At 71.6% G+C, this 15,499-nt stretch overlaps 1 protein-coding gene across 2 annotated transcripts; it reads right to left on the reverse strand.

Annotated features, from left to right (window-relative positions):
• Positions 1–136: 136 nt before the first annotated feature.
• Positions 137–12,439, reverse strand: LOC142420777 (sodium/potassium-transporting ATPase subunit alpha-2). 2 transcript variants are annotated; one of them, XM_075525017.1, is made up of 24 exons: positions 12,401–12,439; positions 10,044–10,133; positions 9,848–9,952; positions 9,696–9,755; positions 8,879–9,082; positions 8,244–8,357; positions 8,020–8,154; positions 7,307–7,424; positions 6,950–7,218; positions 6,553–6,751; positions 6,212–6,321; positions 5,962–6,096; positions 5,685–5,874; positions 4,713–4,888; positions 4,478–4,614; positions 4,261–4,411; positions 3,788–3,956; positions 3,549–3,703; positions 3,324–3,447; positions 2,039–2,184; positions 1,151–1,281; positions 966–1,067; positions 789–880; positions 137–207 (listed from the first exon to the last, which is right to left on the reverse strand). In XM_075525017.1, exons 2-24 carry the CDS (start codon positions 10,095–10,097, stop codon positions 179–181), a joined length of 3,105 nt encoding a protein of 1,034 aa, XP_075381132.1. In that variant the 5' UTR covers positions 10,098–10,133; positions 12,401–12,439; the 3' UTR covers positions 137–178. The 2 variants fall into 2 exon arrangements, with proteins under 2 accessions (XP_075381132.1, XP_075381133.1); XM_075525018.1 differs by lacking the exon at positions 10,044–10,133 and having other exon boundaries at positions 12,401–12,435.
• Positions 12,440–15,499: the final 3,060 nt, after the last annotated feature.

A 15,499-nucleotide genomic window follows, 5' to 3' on the forward strand; every position in this document is an offset into this window, starting at 1 on the left:
GGGGGGGTCTGGGTGCCCCATGGGGGGAGCAAAGGGTGCCCCCCACCCGCACTCCTGGGTCCCCCCGGGCCGGGGGGGGTCCCGACCCCCCCACTGTGCCCGGCAGCGCCAGCCCCCGGGGTTAGTATGGGGGTGCAGGGTTGGGGTGATGGGGGGCCGGGGGGCCCCGCACGGGCTCCTAGTAGTAGGTCTCCTTCTCCACCCAGCCTGCAAGGGGGCAGGCGTCGGGGGGGGCGAGCTGGGGGTGTCCCCCACCCCCTGGGTGTGCCCCAGCCCCCCCGAGTGCTCCCCACCTCTCCTGGGTATCCCCTTCTCCCATGGGGGCTCCCCACTTCCCTGGGTTCCCCCCAACTCCCTTGGGTGCTCCCCATGCCTCTTGGGTGCCCCCCCACTTCCCTGGGTCCCCCCCAACCCCTGTGGGTGCCCCCACCCACCCGAGTATCCCCTAACACCCCCCCCGCCCATGCCCCCCACTCCTTTGGGTGCTGGTGCCAGCCCTGAGCGTGGTTTTGGGGGGCAGCATCTGCTGTGGGGGGCAGTGGGGGGGCGGGGGAGCAAGACGGGGGGGCTCAAGGGGCTGTGCCAGTCTGGGGGGGCAGTGGCCACTTTGGGGGGGCAGTGATGTCTTTGGGGTGCTCAAAAAGGGGTGGTTTGGGGGGCTGTGCCCCAAACGGGGAGACAGCAATGCCCACTCTGGGGAGGGGGCAATACCCATGGGGGGAGGTTTGGGGGGGCCATGCCAGGGGTGTGGGGGGCCCACGCCGGGGGCCTTGGGGGGTCTCACTCACCGCCGGGGTAGCGGCGCAGGATGAGCTTGCGCACCTCGTCGTAGGCGAAGATGAGGAGGCTGTAGGGGAAGGCGCAGAACCACCAGGTGACCCTGGGGGGGGGCAGCGTTAGTGGGGGGGCACCCCGGGGGGGGGGGGGGCAGGGCCGGGGTGTGCTCCCCCCCCCCCCAGACTCACTTGAGGGGGTACATGCGCAGGGCCACCCCCATGCCGGGGCAGTAGGAGAGGAACGCTGCCAGCGCCGTCTCCTCCAGCAGCCCGAAGATCAGGATCTTGTTCCTGCGGGAGAGCGGCGTGGGCGCGCGGCACAGGGAGGGCGGGGAGCACCCATGGGTGCTGGGGGGGGGGGGGGGGGCACCCACTTCATGCCCTGCTGGAAGACGGAGTTGCGGCGGGTCTTGCAGATGATGAGGTCGGCCCATTGCACCACCACGATGCTGGCGAAGAAGGCCGTGTGGCAGGTGAACTCCACCACCTTGCGCTGCTCGTAGGTCTGGGGGGGGGGCACGGCCTCAGCGCACGCCCGCGTGCCCCCCGCTTCGCACGCCCGCGTGCCCCCCGCTTCGCACGCTCACGCACGGGACGTCACGCCCGAGCATGCACCGTGCAGGGGCAGGTGCACGAGCGAGCGTGCAAGAGGATGTGCAGAAGGACGTGTGGGACGGCACATGCAAACACACCCACGCATGAGTGTGTGCGTGCAAGGGCTTTGCACAAGTGCAGACGTGCAAGGCGCAAGTGCCTAAGCATGTGAGAGCACACACACAAGCGCCATGATGCACGGGCATGAGCAAGTGTGCAAGGGGATGTGCAGAAGGACGAGTGTGGGATGGCGTGTGCAAACGCGCTCACATGTGTGTGCACGCACGCAAGGGCTTTGCACAAGCACAGGCGTGCGAGGGTGCACACCCCTAGGCCTTTTGAGTACACGCTCACGAGCACGGCCGTGCAACGGCAGGCGCGTAAACGGGTGTGCGCAGGTCTGCAAGGGCACATGCAAACACACGCGCGTATGTGTACACACAAACACCCTGCACCCGCACACTCGTGCAAGGCCTTTGCACGAGCCCCGGCGCGTGTTTACACGTGCACAAACACGGGCAGGTGAGGGCACACGCGTAAGCACACGCGGAGCAGAGTTGTGCCCAGCAGGTGCACAAGCGGGCGTGCGAGGGATATGTAAGGGGCGTGCGAGGGGCGTGCGAGGGGCGTGCGAGGGGCGTGCGAGGGGTGTGCGAGGGCCCACTCACCCACTCCTGGCCGTAGGAGTCCTCCAGGTCGTTGGTGGAGCGGTCGTCCCAGGCCAGGCGGATGCCCACCAGCGTGCCGGGCAGGAACCCGTTCTCCGCCAGGATCACGAAGTAGGTGAAGAAACCGCCCAGCGCCTGGATCATCCCTGCGGGAGCCGCACCCCCGCATCAGCGCCCCGGGGTCGGGAGGGGCACCCCCAGAATCGAGGATCGGCACCCCCGGAGCAGGAATGGGCACCCCCAGAATTGAGGATCGGCACCCCCGGAGCAGGAATGGGCACCCCCAGAATTGAGGATCGGCACCCCCGGAGCAGGGATCGGCACCCCCGGAGCAGGGATCAGCACCCCGGGATCAGGGATTGGCACCCCAGAATCGAGGATCGGCACCCCCGGAGCGGGGATTGGCACCCCGGGAGCAGGGCTGGGCACGCCTGGATCAGCGATCGGCACCCCGGGATCAGGGATCGGCACCCCGGGATCGGGGAGGGGCACCCCAGAATCGAGGATCGGCACCCCCGGATCAGGGATCAGCACCCCCAGAGCAGGGACTGGCACCCCAGAATCGAGGACCGGCACCCCCGGATCAGGGCTGGGCACCCCGGGATCAGGGACCGGCACCCCGGGATCAGCCCCCCAAGGGCCACCGGGGTGTGGGGTCAGGGCACGGCCGATCGCGGCACAGCCCGGTGCCAGTCCCTGTCCCGGGATCACTGTCACCAGTGGGTGCCCCAGGGTCACACGGGGCCCCAGATGCCAGCTGGGGGGATGCCACTCGGTATCACCAGTGGGTCCTGGGGTGCCCTTGATATCTCAGGTGGGTGCTCTGGGGTCACCCGTGGGTGCTCTGGGGTCACACTGTGCCTGGTGCCAGCTGGGGGGGACACCCCTGGTGTCACCCAGTGGCCATGGTGCCAGCTGGGGGGACGTCCCCTGGTATCTCTAGTGGGTGCCCTGGGGTCACTAGTGGGTCCTGGGGTACCACTTGGTGCCCTGGGGTGACAAGCAGGTGCCTCTTTGTCACACAGTGCCCCTAATGCCAGTTGGAGGGGACACCCCAGCGTCACTAGTGGGAGTCCTGGGGTCGCTGGTGGGTGCCCTGGGGTCACTGGTGGGTCCTGAGGTGCCAGTGGGAGCCCTGGTGTCACACAGTGGCCACGGTGCCAGATGGGGGGATGTCCCCTGGTATGTCTAGTGAGCGCCCGGTGTCACCGGTGGATCCCGGGGTGCTGGTGGCACCCATCGTCCCCAGTGCCACCCGGGGGGGTCCCGCGCCCCCGCCCCTCACCGATCTGCCCATAGGCCATGCTGATGAGCCGCTCGTTCACCAGCTTGTCGGTCCGGGGGTTCCGGGGCTGCCGCTTCATGATGTCGCTCTCGGCCGCCTCGTAGGCCAGCGAGATGGCGGGGACCTGCGTGGTGGGGGGGGTCCGTCACCCCCTGTCACCCCCTGTCACCCCCCGTCCCCTCCTCCTCCATCACCCCCCGCCCCCTCGGCCAGCCCCGGTCTCACCATGTCGGTGCCCAGGTCGATGCAGAGGATGGTGACGGTGCCCAGGGGCAGGGGGATGTTGGCGATGATGAAGAGGAGGAAGGGGGTGATCTCGGGGATGTTGCTGGTCAGGGTGTAGGCGATGGACTTCTTCAGGTTGTCAAAGATCAGGCGGCCTGAGGGGGACGGGGGGTGGTGGGTGACGGGGGCGGCAGGCGCCCATCCCGGGGGAGGAGGGTGATGGAGGGGCTGGCACCAACCTTCCTCCACGCCGGTGACGATGGAGGCGAAGTTGTCATCGAGGAGGATCATGTCGGCCGCCTGCTTGGAGACGTCGGAGCCGGCGATGCCCATGGCGATGCCGATGTCGGCCTTCTTCAGCGCCGGGGAGTCGTTCACCCCGTCCCCCGTCACCGCCACGATGGCACCCTGGGGACGCGGGGGTCAGGCACCGCGGGGCACGGGAACGGGGCACGGGGATGGAGGTATCGTGGGGCACGGGGATGGGGACGCCATGGGGCACGAGGATGGGGATGGGGACACCGCGGGGCATGGGGACAGCAGGGTACCTTGGGGTAGAGGGAAGGGGCACCATGGGGCACAGGGATGGGGACAAGGCGGGGCACGGGGACAGGGCACTGCAGGGCACGAGGACAGGGGCACCACAGGGCACAGGGATGGGGACGTCGTGGGGCACAGGGACGGGGCAGCAGGGGACACGGGGACGGGGCACCTGGCGCTGGCAGCCCTCCACGATGATGAGCTTCTGCTGGGGGGACGTGCGGGCGAAGACGATCTCGGTGTGGTTCTTGAGGATCTCGTCCAGCTGCTCCGAGGTCATGTCCTTCAGGTCGGAGCCATGCACCACGCAGGCCTTCGCCTCCCTGCCACACCGCAGCCTGAGCCGGGGCCGCCGGACCCCCCGGGACCCCCCCGGCACCGGCACCTACCGGGGGTTGACCTGGCTGACGGGGATGTTGAGGCGGGCGGCGATGTCCTCCACCGTCTCGTTGCCCTCCGAGATGATGCCCACCCCCTTGGCGATGGCCTTGGCCGTGATGGGGTGGTCCCCGGTCACCATGATCACCTTGGGGACACACACACGCACAGAGGGGTGACCCCTGCTCGGGGCGGGGGGGGGAGCCTGGGGGGATCAGGGGGTGCACGGGGCGGGGGGGGTCTCACCTTGATGCCGGCGCTGCGGCACTTGCCGACGGCGTCGGGGACAGCGGCGCGGGGGGGGTCGATCATGGACATGAGCCCCACGAAGCAGAGGTCGTTGGTGGGGAAGTTGACGTCGTCGGCGTCAAACCTGAACCCGCGGGGGAACTTGTCCGGGGGCAGGTAGAGGTGGCAGAAACCTGGCAGGCGCCGGCGGGTGACGGGGTGCGGGCGCCCACGGGCGCCCACGGGCACCCCCTTCCCTCGCCCGGCACTCCTTATCCTCGCCACGGCCCCCCCGGTGCCACCTTTGCCCCCGCGTCCCTTGTGCTCGTGCCCCCCCAGTCCCCTTCACCAGTGCCCCCTGTGCCTCCCTGCCCGCCGTGTCCCCTGTCCCCCACGGTCCTACACCCCATGTCCTCCACGCACCATGTTCCCTTGCCCCCTGTGTGCCCCGTCCCCCCACGTCCCCTGTGTCCCTAAGCCTGACCCCCCCACGCTGTGTCCCCGCGTCCCTCTGCCCACGCCCCTGCCACGTCCGCCACGTCCCTACGTCCCTGCGTCCTTCGCACCCCCTGTCCCCATGTCCCTTTGCCCCCACATCCTTCATGTCCCCCCACCACCACGTCCCCCATGCCCCCCATGTCCCCTCGCCCTGTGTCCCCCACATCCCCCGTCACCCCACCCCATGCCCCCGTGTCCCTACACCCCACGCCCACCACACTGGTGCCCCCACTCTCCTGCCCCTGCCCCATCCCCCGTGCCCCCCCCATGGGCCCCCACACCCTTCATATCCCCCTGCCCCCGTGTCCCCCCACATCCAGATGCCCCTCCTCGCCCCGTCCCATCTCCCCCACACCCCCGTCACCCCACCCCACGCCCCCACACCCCACGCCCACCACGCGCTCGCGCCCCCACGCGCCCCTCCCTGCCCCATCCCCTGCCCCCCCCCCCGCCTCCCGCGCCCCCCGCGCCCCCCGCGCCCCCCGCCCTCACCCAGGACGCGCTCGCCCAGCCCCCCCAGCTCCAGGTAGGCGTTCTGGAAGGCCTCCCGCATCTCCTGGTCCAGCGGCACCTCCTGGCCCTGCAGCAGGATGCGGGAGCAGCGGTCCAGGATGCGCTCGGGGGCCCCCTTCATCACCAGCAGGTACCCCTGGGGGTCTTCCTCCCGCTCGTGGATGGAGAGCTGCGGGCACGGCGGGCACGCTGGCACCGGGTGGCACCGACCAACTGCCCTGGGGCCACCGCCGCCGCCGCCGCCGGCCCGGCAGACCTGGTACTTGTTGGTGGAGTTGAAGGGGATCTCGGTGACTTTGGGGTTCTTGTCCCGCATCTTCTTGACGGAGCCGCAGGAGAGCTGGATACACTTCAGCAGCGCCGACTCCGAGGCGTCACCCGCCGTGTCCCGCTGGCGTGGGGAAGGGTGCCGAGGGTGATGCCGGCGGCACGGGGAGCGCTGGGGCCGGCACCGCCCCGGCTCTCGGTAGGATTCGGGGGGTTCTGGGGGGTCAGCATCTGCCTACCTTGGAAATGGAGATGTTTTCCTGGCCTGGCTTGAAGACGGCGCGGTTGCAGAGCCCGGCGATGCGTGCCAGCGCTGCCCAGGTGGGCGAGCGCTTGTCGAAGGTGGCACCTGGGGGACGCCCAGCCCCATCAGCTGCGCTGGGGTCCCCCATCTTCTCTGGGGACACCTCCCGCGCTCCCAGAGGTGCCCAGGGAAGGGGGTGCTGAAGGCAAGGGGGTGCCAGGGGAAGGGGTGCCAGGGGTGTGACATCGGGGTGCAGGGGCAAGAAAAGGGGTGCTCCCGGGGTTGGGGTGCTCGGGGGTCAGGGTGCTCAGGGGGGTCAGGGTGCCAACCACCCACCCGACTGGTCCTCGGTGGTGTCGGCCTCGTGGATCTGGTTGTCGAACCACATGTGGGCGACGGTCATGCGGTTCTGGGTGAGGGTCCCCGTCTTGTCGGAGCAGATGGTGGAGGTGGAGCCCAGCGTCTCCACCGCCTCCAGGTTCTTCACCAGGCAGTTCTTCCGCGCCATGCGCTTGGCCGTCAGCGTCAGGCACACCTGGGGGGGCACCGCGGGGCTCAGCGGGCACCCACGGGACTCGCAGGGCACCCACGGGTGTCGGCAAGCACCAGGCACTAAGGCATTGCTGGGTGCACCAGGGCCAGCCCAGCAGAACCAGTCCCCAACAACTCCCTCCCAGTGAAACCAGTGCCCCCCTGCACCATCCCACTCCTCCGCTCCCCCGGTGGCTCTTACGGTGACGGTGGCCAGCAGCCCCTCGGGGACGTTGGCCACGATGATGCCGATGAGGAAGATGACGGCCTCCAGCCAGGTGTAGCCCAGGATGAGGGAGAGGATGAAGAAGGAGAGGCCGAGGAAGACGGCGACGCCGGTGATGAGGCGGATGAAGTGCTCGATCTCCATGGCGATGGGCGTGCGCCCCACCTCCAGCCCCGAGGCCAGCGAGGCGATGCGCCCCATCACCGTCCGGTCCCCCGTGGAGATGACGATGCCGCGGGCGGTGCCTGGTGGGACAGGGAGGGGTGACGCGGCCCCGGGGGGTCCCGGGGACACCCCTCTGTCCCGCACGGGCGGGGACCCCCGGGGACCCACCTTCCACGCAGTTGGTGGAGAAGAAGCAGATGTTGCGGGTCTCCAGCGGGTTCTCGTGGGTGAACTCGGGCGAGCGGGTCTGCGGCTCTGACTCCCCGGTCAGCGACGAGTTGTCCACCTGGCACCACGGCACGGGTGGGTGCCGGCGGCACCGGGCACTGCTGGGCTCGGCCGGACTCGGGCCAGCCCCGCTGTCCCCATGCCAGGCCTGGTGCCCACCCCGTGCCCTCCACGGTGCCCACCCTATATAAGTCATGGTACCTGAGCCATACTGGTCCCAGTACCCACCTCATGCTGGTCCCGGTGCCCACCCTATATAAGTCATGGTACCTGAGCCATACTGGTCCCAGTACCCACCTCATGCTGGTCCCAGTGCCCACCCTATATAAGTCATGGTACCTGAGCCATACTGGTCCCAGTACCCACCTCATGCTGGTCCTGGTGCCCACCCTATATAAGTCATGGTACCTGAGCCATACTGGTCCCAGTGCCCACCTCATGCTGGTCCCGGTGCCCACCCCATGCCAGCCACGATGCCTGAACCACGCCATCCCTGCTGCCCACCCCGTGCCCCTCCTGGTGCCCACTCAATGCCAGTGGTGCCCACCCCACATCACCCATGATACCCACCCCGTGCCAGTCCCGGTGCCCACCCCACGCCACCACCGGTGCCCACCCCACGCCAGCCCCAGTGCCCACCAGTGCCTGCTCACCTTGCAGCCGTGGGAGGAGATGATGCGCATGTCGGCGGGCACCCGGTCCCCCCCCTTCACCTCCACCAGGTCGCCCACCACCACGTTCTCCGCGTTGATCTGGATCTTCTCGCCCTCGCGGATCACCAGCGCTTGCTGCCGGGGCGCAGGGCACCCTGAGGGATGCCCGGGCACCCCCACCCCACCCGGGACCCCCGTGCCGGCTGCCCACCCGGGGCTCCTACCTGGGGCACCATGTTCTTGAAGGAGTCCATGATCTTGGAGCTTTTGGCCTCTTGGTAGTAGGAGAAGCAGCCGGTGACGATGACGACGGCGGCCAGCACCACCCCCAGGTACAGCTGGGACCCAGGCGGTGCCTCAGCACCCAGCACCCCGGGGTGCAGGGTGGGACCCCCCGGGTGCCCCCCACCACAGGGCGCTAGGGAGGGGACCCCCACGCCAGCCCGGCCCATTTGCCCCCCACATCCAGACCCCCCCAAGAGCTGGCACGTGGTGACGGGGGGCACACGCCTGTGCCCATGCTGCCCCTGACCCCCCACGGTACCTGTGCCCCCCAGGGTGCCCGTGCCCCCTCCAACGCTCGTGCACCCCAGGGTGCCCATGCCCCTGCAATGCCTGCCCCCCCCCCCCCGCCATGCCCATGCACCCCCTGATGCCCGTGCACCCCAGGGTGCTCATGAACCCCCCGATGCCCATGCCCCATGATGCCTGTGCCCCCCCAAGAGTGCTTGCCCCCCCCAAAGGTGCCCATGCCCCTGCAGTGCTCGTGCCCCCCATGATGCCTGTGCCCCCTGCAATGCTCGTGCACCCCCCAACGCCCACGCCCCCCCGATGCCCGTGCCCCCCCCAACACCCTCACGTTGTCGTTGGAGGGCTCGTCCTCCATGGCAGCCTGGATGCCGTAGGCCAGGAAGCAGAGGATGGCCCCGATCCAGAGCAGGATGGAGAACCCCCCAAAGAGCTGCCGGCAGAACTTGACCCACTCGGGGGTGGTGGGGGGGGGCGTCAGGGCGTTGGGGCCGTCCTGCACCAGGATCTCCGCCGCCCGCGCGTTGGTCAGGCCCTGCGGGACGGGCACGCGCTGTCGCCGGGGGACGGGGGGGCGGGAGGGGACGGGGGTCCCACCCAGGGGACACCCTGTGGGTCCGGGAGGGCAGGGTGCCACGGCCAGGGCACCCTGGGGAGATGTGGGGGCTACAGGGGGCATGGCCGGCAGGACCCACGGGGACAGGAGGGGACAGGGGGCATGGCTGGGGGTCACCCATGGTGACAGGGATGCAGGGTGCCAGGAGGGGACAGGGAGCATGGCTGGGTGTCACCCATGGGGACGGGGATGCGGGGTGCCAGGAGGGGACAGGGGGCATGGCCGGGGGTCACCCACGGGGACAGGGTGCCGGGAGAGGACATGGGACATGGCTGGGTGTCACCCATGGGGACGCGGATGTGGGGTGCCAGGAGGGGACAGGGAGCATGGCTGGGTGTCACCCATGGGGACAGGGATGCAGGGTGCCAGGATGGCACAAGGGGCACGGCTGGGTGTCACCCATGGGGACGGGGATGTGGGATGCCAGGAGGGCATGGAGGGCACAGCTCGGTGTCACCCATGGGGACAGGAGGGATGCGGGATGCCGGAGATGGCATCAAGGGTGGGACGTGGGGGCGTGGGGACAGCTCACCCGGGACAGGTCCACCTGGTACTTCCTGCCCAGCTCATCCAGGGACAGCTTGTGGTCGTCCTGCCGGGCACACGTCACCCGCGTCACCCCGGCCAGGGAGGCACGGTCAGGTGTCCCCGGTGTCCCTGGTGTCCCCCCGGTCCCCTCCTCACCAAGTTGACCTCCTTCTTCAGCTCATCCAGCTCCTTCTCCTTCTGCTTCCTCTTGCCCCCCCCGTTCTCGGAGGTGGTGGCAGCGGGCGAGTACTCCCGGCCGGCCTGCGGGCGCGGGACCCCGTGGGCACGCTGGCACCGCCGGCGTGGCTGGCACCGCCGGCGGCACGGCCCTCGCCGTGGGCACGGGCATTACCATGGGCATGGATGTCACCGCCAGCATGGGGGTCACGGTGGCCACAGGCATCATCGAGGGTACGGGGCGTCACCGTGGGCACGGGGGGGGCTGCAGGCACCGGTGGCAGCGTGGGCATGGGGGGCACCGCAGGCGGGGGGGGGGGAAGGGCAAGTTGGGGAGGCACCGGGGGGTGGGGGTGGCAGTGAAGGTGGGGGTGTCGCTGTGGTGACGGGGGTGGCTCTGTGGCTGTGGGGGTGTCACTGTCCCTGGGGCCGTAGGGGTGGCACTGTGGCCGTGGAGGTGTCCCCAGGGCCATGGGGGTGTCACTTTGTCCATGGGGGGGCGGTCCCCAGGGCCATGGGAGGGGTGGTGGTGTCACTGTGGTCATGGGGGTGTCACTGTGGTCATGGGGGTGTCCCCAGGGCCATGGGGGTGTCACTGTGGCCGTGGAGGGGGGGTCCCCAGGGCTGGGGGGGGGTGTCACTGTGGTGACAGGGGTGTCACTGTGGCTGTGGGGGTGTCCCCAGGGCCATGGGGGTGTCACTGTGGTCATGGAGGTGTCGCTGTGGAGGGGGGGTCCCCAGGGCTGGGGGGGGGAGTGTCACTGTGGTGACAGGGGTGGCACTGTGGCTGTGGGGGTGGCACTGTCCTTGGGGACATAGGGTTGGCACGGTGGCCATGGGGGTGTCCCCAGGGCCATGGGGGTGTCACTGTGGCTGTGGGGAGGTCACTGTGGCTGTGGGGGGGTCCCCACAAGCTGGGGAGAGGAACACGCCACCAGCGCCGAGGGCGTCACGGAGAGGCAGGGGTGCCGCTGCAGGCAGGGGACGGGCAGCCCTGCCCGCTCTCCTTGTGGGGGGTGACACGGCCCCCCCAGACCCCCCGCTGGCAGCGGCAGGGGGTCCCCAGGCTGGCAGGGCCCGGTGGCACGTCTGCGGCAGCTCGGCCCACCGGCCGGGGCTTGGCAGGAGCGGGCAGGGGCCGGGGGGGCAGCGGGTGCCCCAGCGTGGGGCCGGGGGGGGCCGGGGGGGCCGATGCGGTCATGGAAAACGGCCCCGGTGCCAAGAACAACGGCCGGGAGCGGAGGGGTCGTGTTACCGCGGGGACGGGGACACGGGGGGGACCCACACCCACCCCCCTACGGGGCAGCCCCACGCGTGTGGGGGCTCTGCTGCCTACCCCCCCCATGGACTTTGGGGACCCCAGAACCCCACGCGGGGACACTTTGGCTTTGCACGGGGGGGGTGGGGGGGTGGGGGGAGGGGTGTTGTCCCACTTGCTGTGGGCACCCCGGGATTTGGGGGGGGGGGGCAGGAGGGTGGCAGTGAGTGGGGTGGTGGGTGTCGTGTCATGTCCGTTCTCCCCCCCCCTCGGCATTTCCCTGGGGGCAGCCTGCGAGGAGGTGATGGGGGGGACACCCGTGGGGGGGCACCCCCTGTCCCACATCCTCCGGGGTCCCCCCCACCTTTGGGTGGGTGCCCAGGGGCCGGGGGGTCCCGGCGTGGGGGGGTCCCGGCTGTGCCAGGCGGGACGGGGGGGCCCGGCGGGACGGGGGCTGCCGGGCGAGGCGCCAGCCCCGGCTCAGGGCCCCCCCGCGGCCGTTGCCACGGCACCGGGGACCCTGGCGCTGAGCAGCCGGGGCCACGGGCACGGGGCCACGGGCACGGGTGGGGGACGGGCATGGGGGGGTTCCTCCGCGGCGGCACCCCGGCTCCGTGCCTCAGTTTCCCCACCATGGGGGACTTTCTCCTCGCCCCTCCCCTCGCATTCCTTCCCCGAAGCGGGGGGGGGACCCAGGCGTCCGGGCAGCTGCCCACCCGTGTCGGGGGTCACTCGAGACCGGGGAGGGGCGGCAGCGGGACTCTGGGGTCGGGGGGGGGGCGGGGGTGGCACTGGCATCGAGGCGGGGGCAGGGGTAGCAGTGGGACCCTGGGGGTGGCGGCGGGGGGCGTGGGGGCCGCGGGACGCCCGTGCGTGGGTGCTGGTGCCGGGGGCAGGGCCCGGCGGGGAGAGCGCCCACAGGCGGCAGCGGGTGGGTGATGTGGGTGCCCCGCGTGGGTGGGTGCCGCCTGGCAGCGGGCGGGTGTCCGCACGGGTGGGTGCCCCGGGAGCGGGTGTCCCGCCTGGGCGGGTGCCGGCTGGCAGCGGGTGGGTGATGTGGGTGCCCCGCGTGGGTGGGTGCCCTGCGTGGGGGGGGTGCCGCCTGGCAGCGGGCGGGTGCCCGCACGGGTGGGTGCCAGGGTCGGGTACCGGGTGGCAGCAGGCGGGTGCCCTCAGGGCTGGGCGCTCCGGGGGCGGGGGGGGAGGTGGGTGCCCCGCGTGGGTGGGTGCCCCGCGTGGGCAGGCAGCGGGCGCCCCGGGCCGCACCTACTCACCCCTCTGCCCATGGCGCTGCCGTCGCTGCTCTCGGCCCGGGGCACTCGGGGGCGGCGGCGGCGGCGGCCGAGAAAAACCCTCCCGGGCCCCGCCCGGCCCGGCCCCCCCGCCCCCCCGGCCGGGCCGGCCCCCCCGCCCCCCTCCATCCCCCCCGGCCCCTTCTGACGAGACCCGGACCCCCCCAACACCCCGCACCCCCTCTCCGGTCCCCCCCGTTTTGGGGGGGGGGGGGGACGCTCCTCCCGCCCCCCCTCGGCCGTGCCGGGGGTCTCCGGGCCCCTCCTGGTGCCAGCCCCCTCCCCCCCCCCCCGGAGGCGGCCGTGGGAGCCGGGCGTCCGGGGCGGTGGGGGGTCCCGGCCGAGCGCTGGGAACGAGGAGTCCGGGCCGGGGGGGCCGCCCCCTGCTGACCCCCCCCCCCGCTGACCCCAAGGCGGGGGGCGGGGGGGGGGGCAAGGGACCCCGGCGTCTGTGGGGTCGGCATGGGGGGCCCCGGACGCCGGGGTCCCTCCCTGCAGCCCCCCCCCCCCCCGCCCCGCCCCGAGCAGGGGGTGACCGGGGGGGGCAGTTTGGGGGGGGGGCAGGTCCCCACTCCAGCGTGGCCCCAGTTCTCCCAGTGCGCTCCTGCCCCGGCGGGGGACGCTGGTGCCACCGGGCAGCAACCGGGAACGTGGGACGGCTAAAATTAGCGGGGAGCGGCCAGGGCCGGGGGGGCTGCGCCGGGGGGGCTGTGCCCGGGGACCGGCTGTTCCCAAAGAGCTGGGGCTGTGCCCGGGGACACGGTTGTGCCCGGGGACCGGCTGTGCCCGGGGCGGTTGTGCCCGGGGACCGACTGTCCCCAACGAGCTGGGGCTGTGCCCGGGGTGGCTGTGCCCGGGGACCGGCTGTGCCAGGGCGGTGCCCAGTGTCAGGTCCCGACACCCCCAAACCCCCCTCAGTGCCCCCCCCCCAACCCTCCAGCCCCCCCGTCCCCCCCGGCCACCCGGTCCTGCCCCGCAGCCCCAGTGCCCCCAGTCCCACTCCAAGGTCACGTCCCAGTACATCCCCCCCCCCGGCACCACCCCCCCCGGCCCCCCAGGGTCCGGCTTAGTCGCCATGGCAACCGTCAAGGGCAGCTCAAGGGCATGGGGGGGCACGGCCGTGGGGCCCACAGCCCCCTGCACCAGTGCCACCAGTCCGCACCAGTGCGCCCAGCATCCCCGCAGCCCAGTCTGCTGCACCAGTTCCCCTGGTCCAGCCTCACGCTCCCAGCGTAGCCCAGTATCCCCAGTCTGCCCCAGTCCCACCAGTCCAGCCCTGCACACCCAGTGTGCCCCAGTATCCCCAGTCTGCCCCAGTCCCCCCAGTCCAGCCCTGCACCCCCAGTGTAGCCCAGTATCCCCAGTCTGCCCCAGTCCCCCCATTCCATGCTAGGGCCCCATCTGTCCCAGTACTTCCCAGCCTACCCCAGTCTGTCCCAGTACTGCCTAGTCTGCCTATCTTCCCCAGCACTTCCCAGTCCATCCCAGTATACCCCAGTCTCTCCCAGTATTTCCCCAGCCTCTTCCAGTCCCCCCATCTGCCCCACCACCTCCCGGTCTGTCCCAGTGCCCCCCAGTATCCCCAGCATCCCCAGTCTGCCCCAGTTCCCCCAGTCTGCCCCAATAGCCCCCAGCACCCACAGTCCCCCCAGTCTGTCCCAGTCCCCGCCTCAACTGCCTCACCACCTCCCAGTCTGTTCCAGTGCCCCCCCAGTATCCCCAGTCTTTCCCAGTACTCCCAGTCCATGCCAGTGTCCCCAGTCCATGCTAGTGTCCCCAGTCAATCCCAGTCCCCCCAGTCCATCCCAGTCCCCCCAGACCATCCCAGTGCCCCCAGTCCGTCCAAGTGCCCCCAGTCATCCCAGTCCCCCCAGTCCCCCCCAGTGGGGCCGGGCACGCTGAGGCCGGTTGGGGGGTGTTTACCCAGGCTGTGCTCCCTGCTGTCCCCCCCGCTGTCCCCCAAGCTGAGCAAACAGATGACGCGGGCGCAGGCGCCACGTGCTGGGCCCCCGCCCCGGCCCCACGGGGGACCCCGGCATCCGGCCCCACGGGGGACCCAGGCGTCCGGCCCCCGACCCCCCCCACCCGCTGCCCGTGGCAGCCCAGTCCTCCCAGTTGCCCCAGTTCCCTGCCGAAGGTAGGACTGGTGACGCGTGCCGGGGGGGGGGGGGGGGGGCTGGCGCCACGCACACGCGTGTGCCCCTGCCCGTGCGAGGACTGTGCCTCGCCGCCCCCCCCGCACCGCGCAGCTGCTGCCCGTGGGCGGGAGGAATGTGGCAGCGGGGGGGACACGGGGACACGGGGGGCTCGTGTCACCCCCCCCGCCGCTCACGCCAACACGCGTGTGCACACACACCGCCCCCCCCCGGCCAACGCGCGTGTGCACACACCCGTGGGGACCCGGGAGTCCTGGGGGGCCCCGGGCTGCGCCCCGCTGTTGGACTCGGGGGGGACCCACGCGTCGTGGCTGGGGGGGGAGCTCCCTCCCCCCCGACCCACCCGGGACGTGGGGGCGCGTCGGCCGCGGGGCGGAGGCGGGGCTGGAGCGGGGCCTGGGCGGGGCGGTGGGCGGGGCCCGGGCGGTGGGCGGGGCGTCCGGATGACTCGACCCCGGCTCGGCTCCGCCTGCTTCTCCGAGCACCGCCCCCCCCGTTGCTGGGGGGGGGTCCGTGGGGACGTGGGGGGGCAGGAGGGCTCGGTGCCCCCCCACACACCTTAGTGTCCTCCTGTCCTTGGTGTCATGGGGGTCTTGGTGTCCCCCGCCCACCCTGGGGGTCCCCATGTCCTCAGAGACGCCCCTGCCCATCCGGGGGGTCCCCATGTCCTTAGAGCCCCCCCGCCCACCCTGTGGGTCCCCATGTCCTCAGAGACCCCCCCCCCGCCCACCCTGGGGGTCCCCATGTCCTTAGAGACCCCCGTGCCCATCCTGGGGTTCCTCATGCCCGCAGTGCTAGGGGCTCACAGTGCATTGGGGGGGCACAGAGTGTGCGGTGCCACCCCTCCCTGTCCCCTCTGTCCCTCCCGCAGGCCCCTGCACCCACCCGTGCCCACCCCCAGGACACCCAGACCACACCGTGAGCA

The sequence above is a fragment of the Mycteria americana genome, chromosome 25 (genome assembly GCF_035582795.1).
Source record: "Mycteria americana isolate JAX WOST 10 ecotype Jacksonville Zoo and Gardens chromosome 25, USCA_MyAme_1.0, whole genome shotgun sequence".
NCBI classification, from domain to species: domain Eukaryota; kingdom Metazoa; phylum Chordata; class Aves; order Ciconiiformes; family Ciconiidae; genus Mycteria; species Mycteria americana.

Bases quoted from the DNA above. Each gene is read 5' to 3' on its own strand.
- LOC142420777 (XM_075525017.1), bottom strand. From the start codon at position 10,097: ATGATGCCTGTGGCCACCGTGACCCCCATGCTGGCGGTGACATCCATG. The intron at 6,097-6,211 runs GTAGGCAGATGC...TCCCCACGCCAG, and splicing joins AAAACATCTCCATTTCCAAG to CGGGACACGGCGGGTGACGC. The intron at 2,185-3,323 runs GTGAGGGGCGGG...CGGCTCCCGCAG, and splicing joins CATGGCCTATGGGCAGATCG to GGATGATCCAGGCGCTGGGC.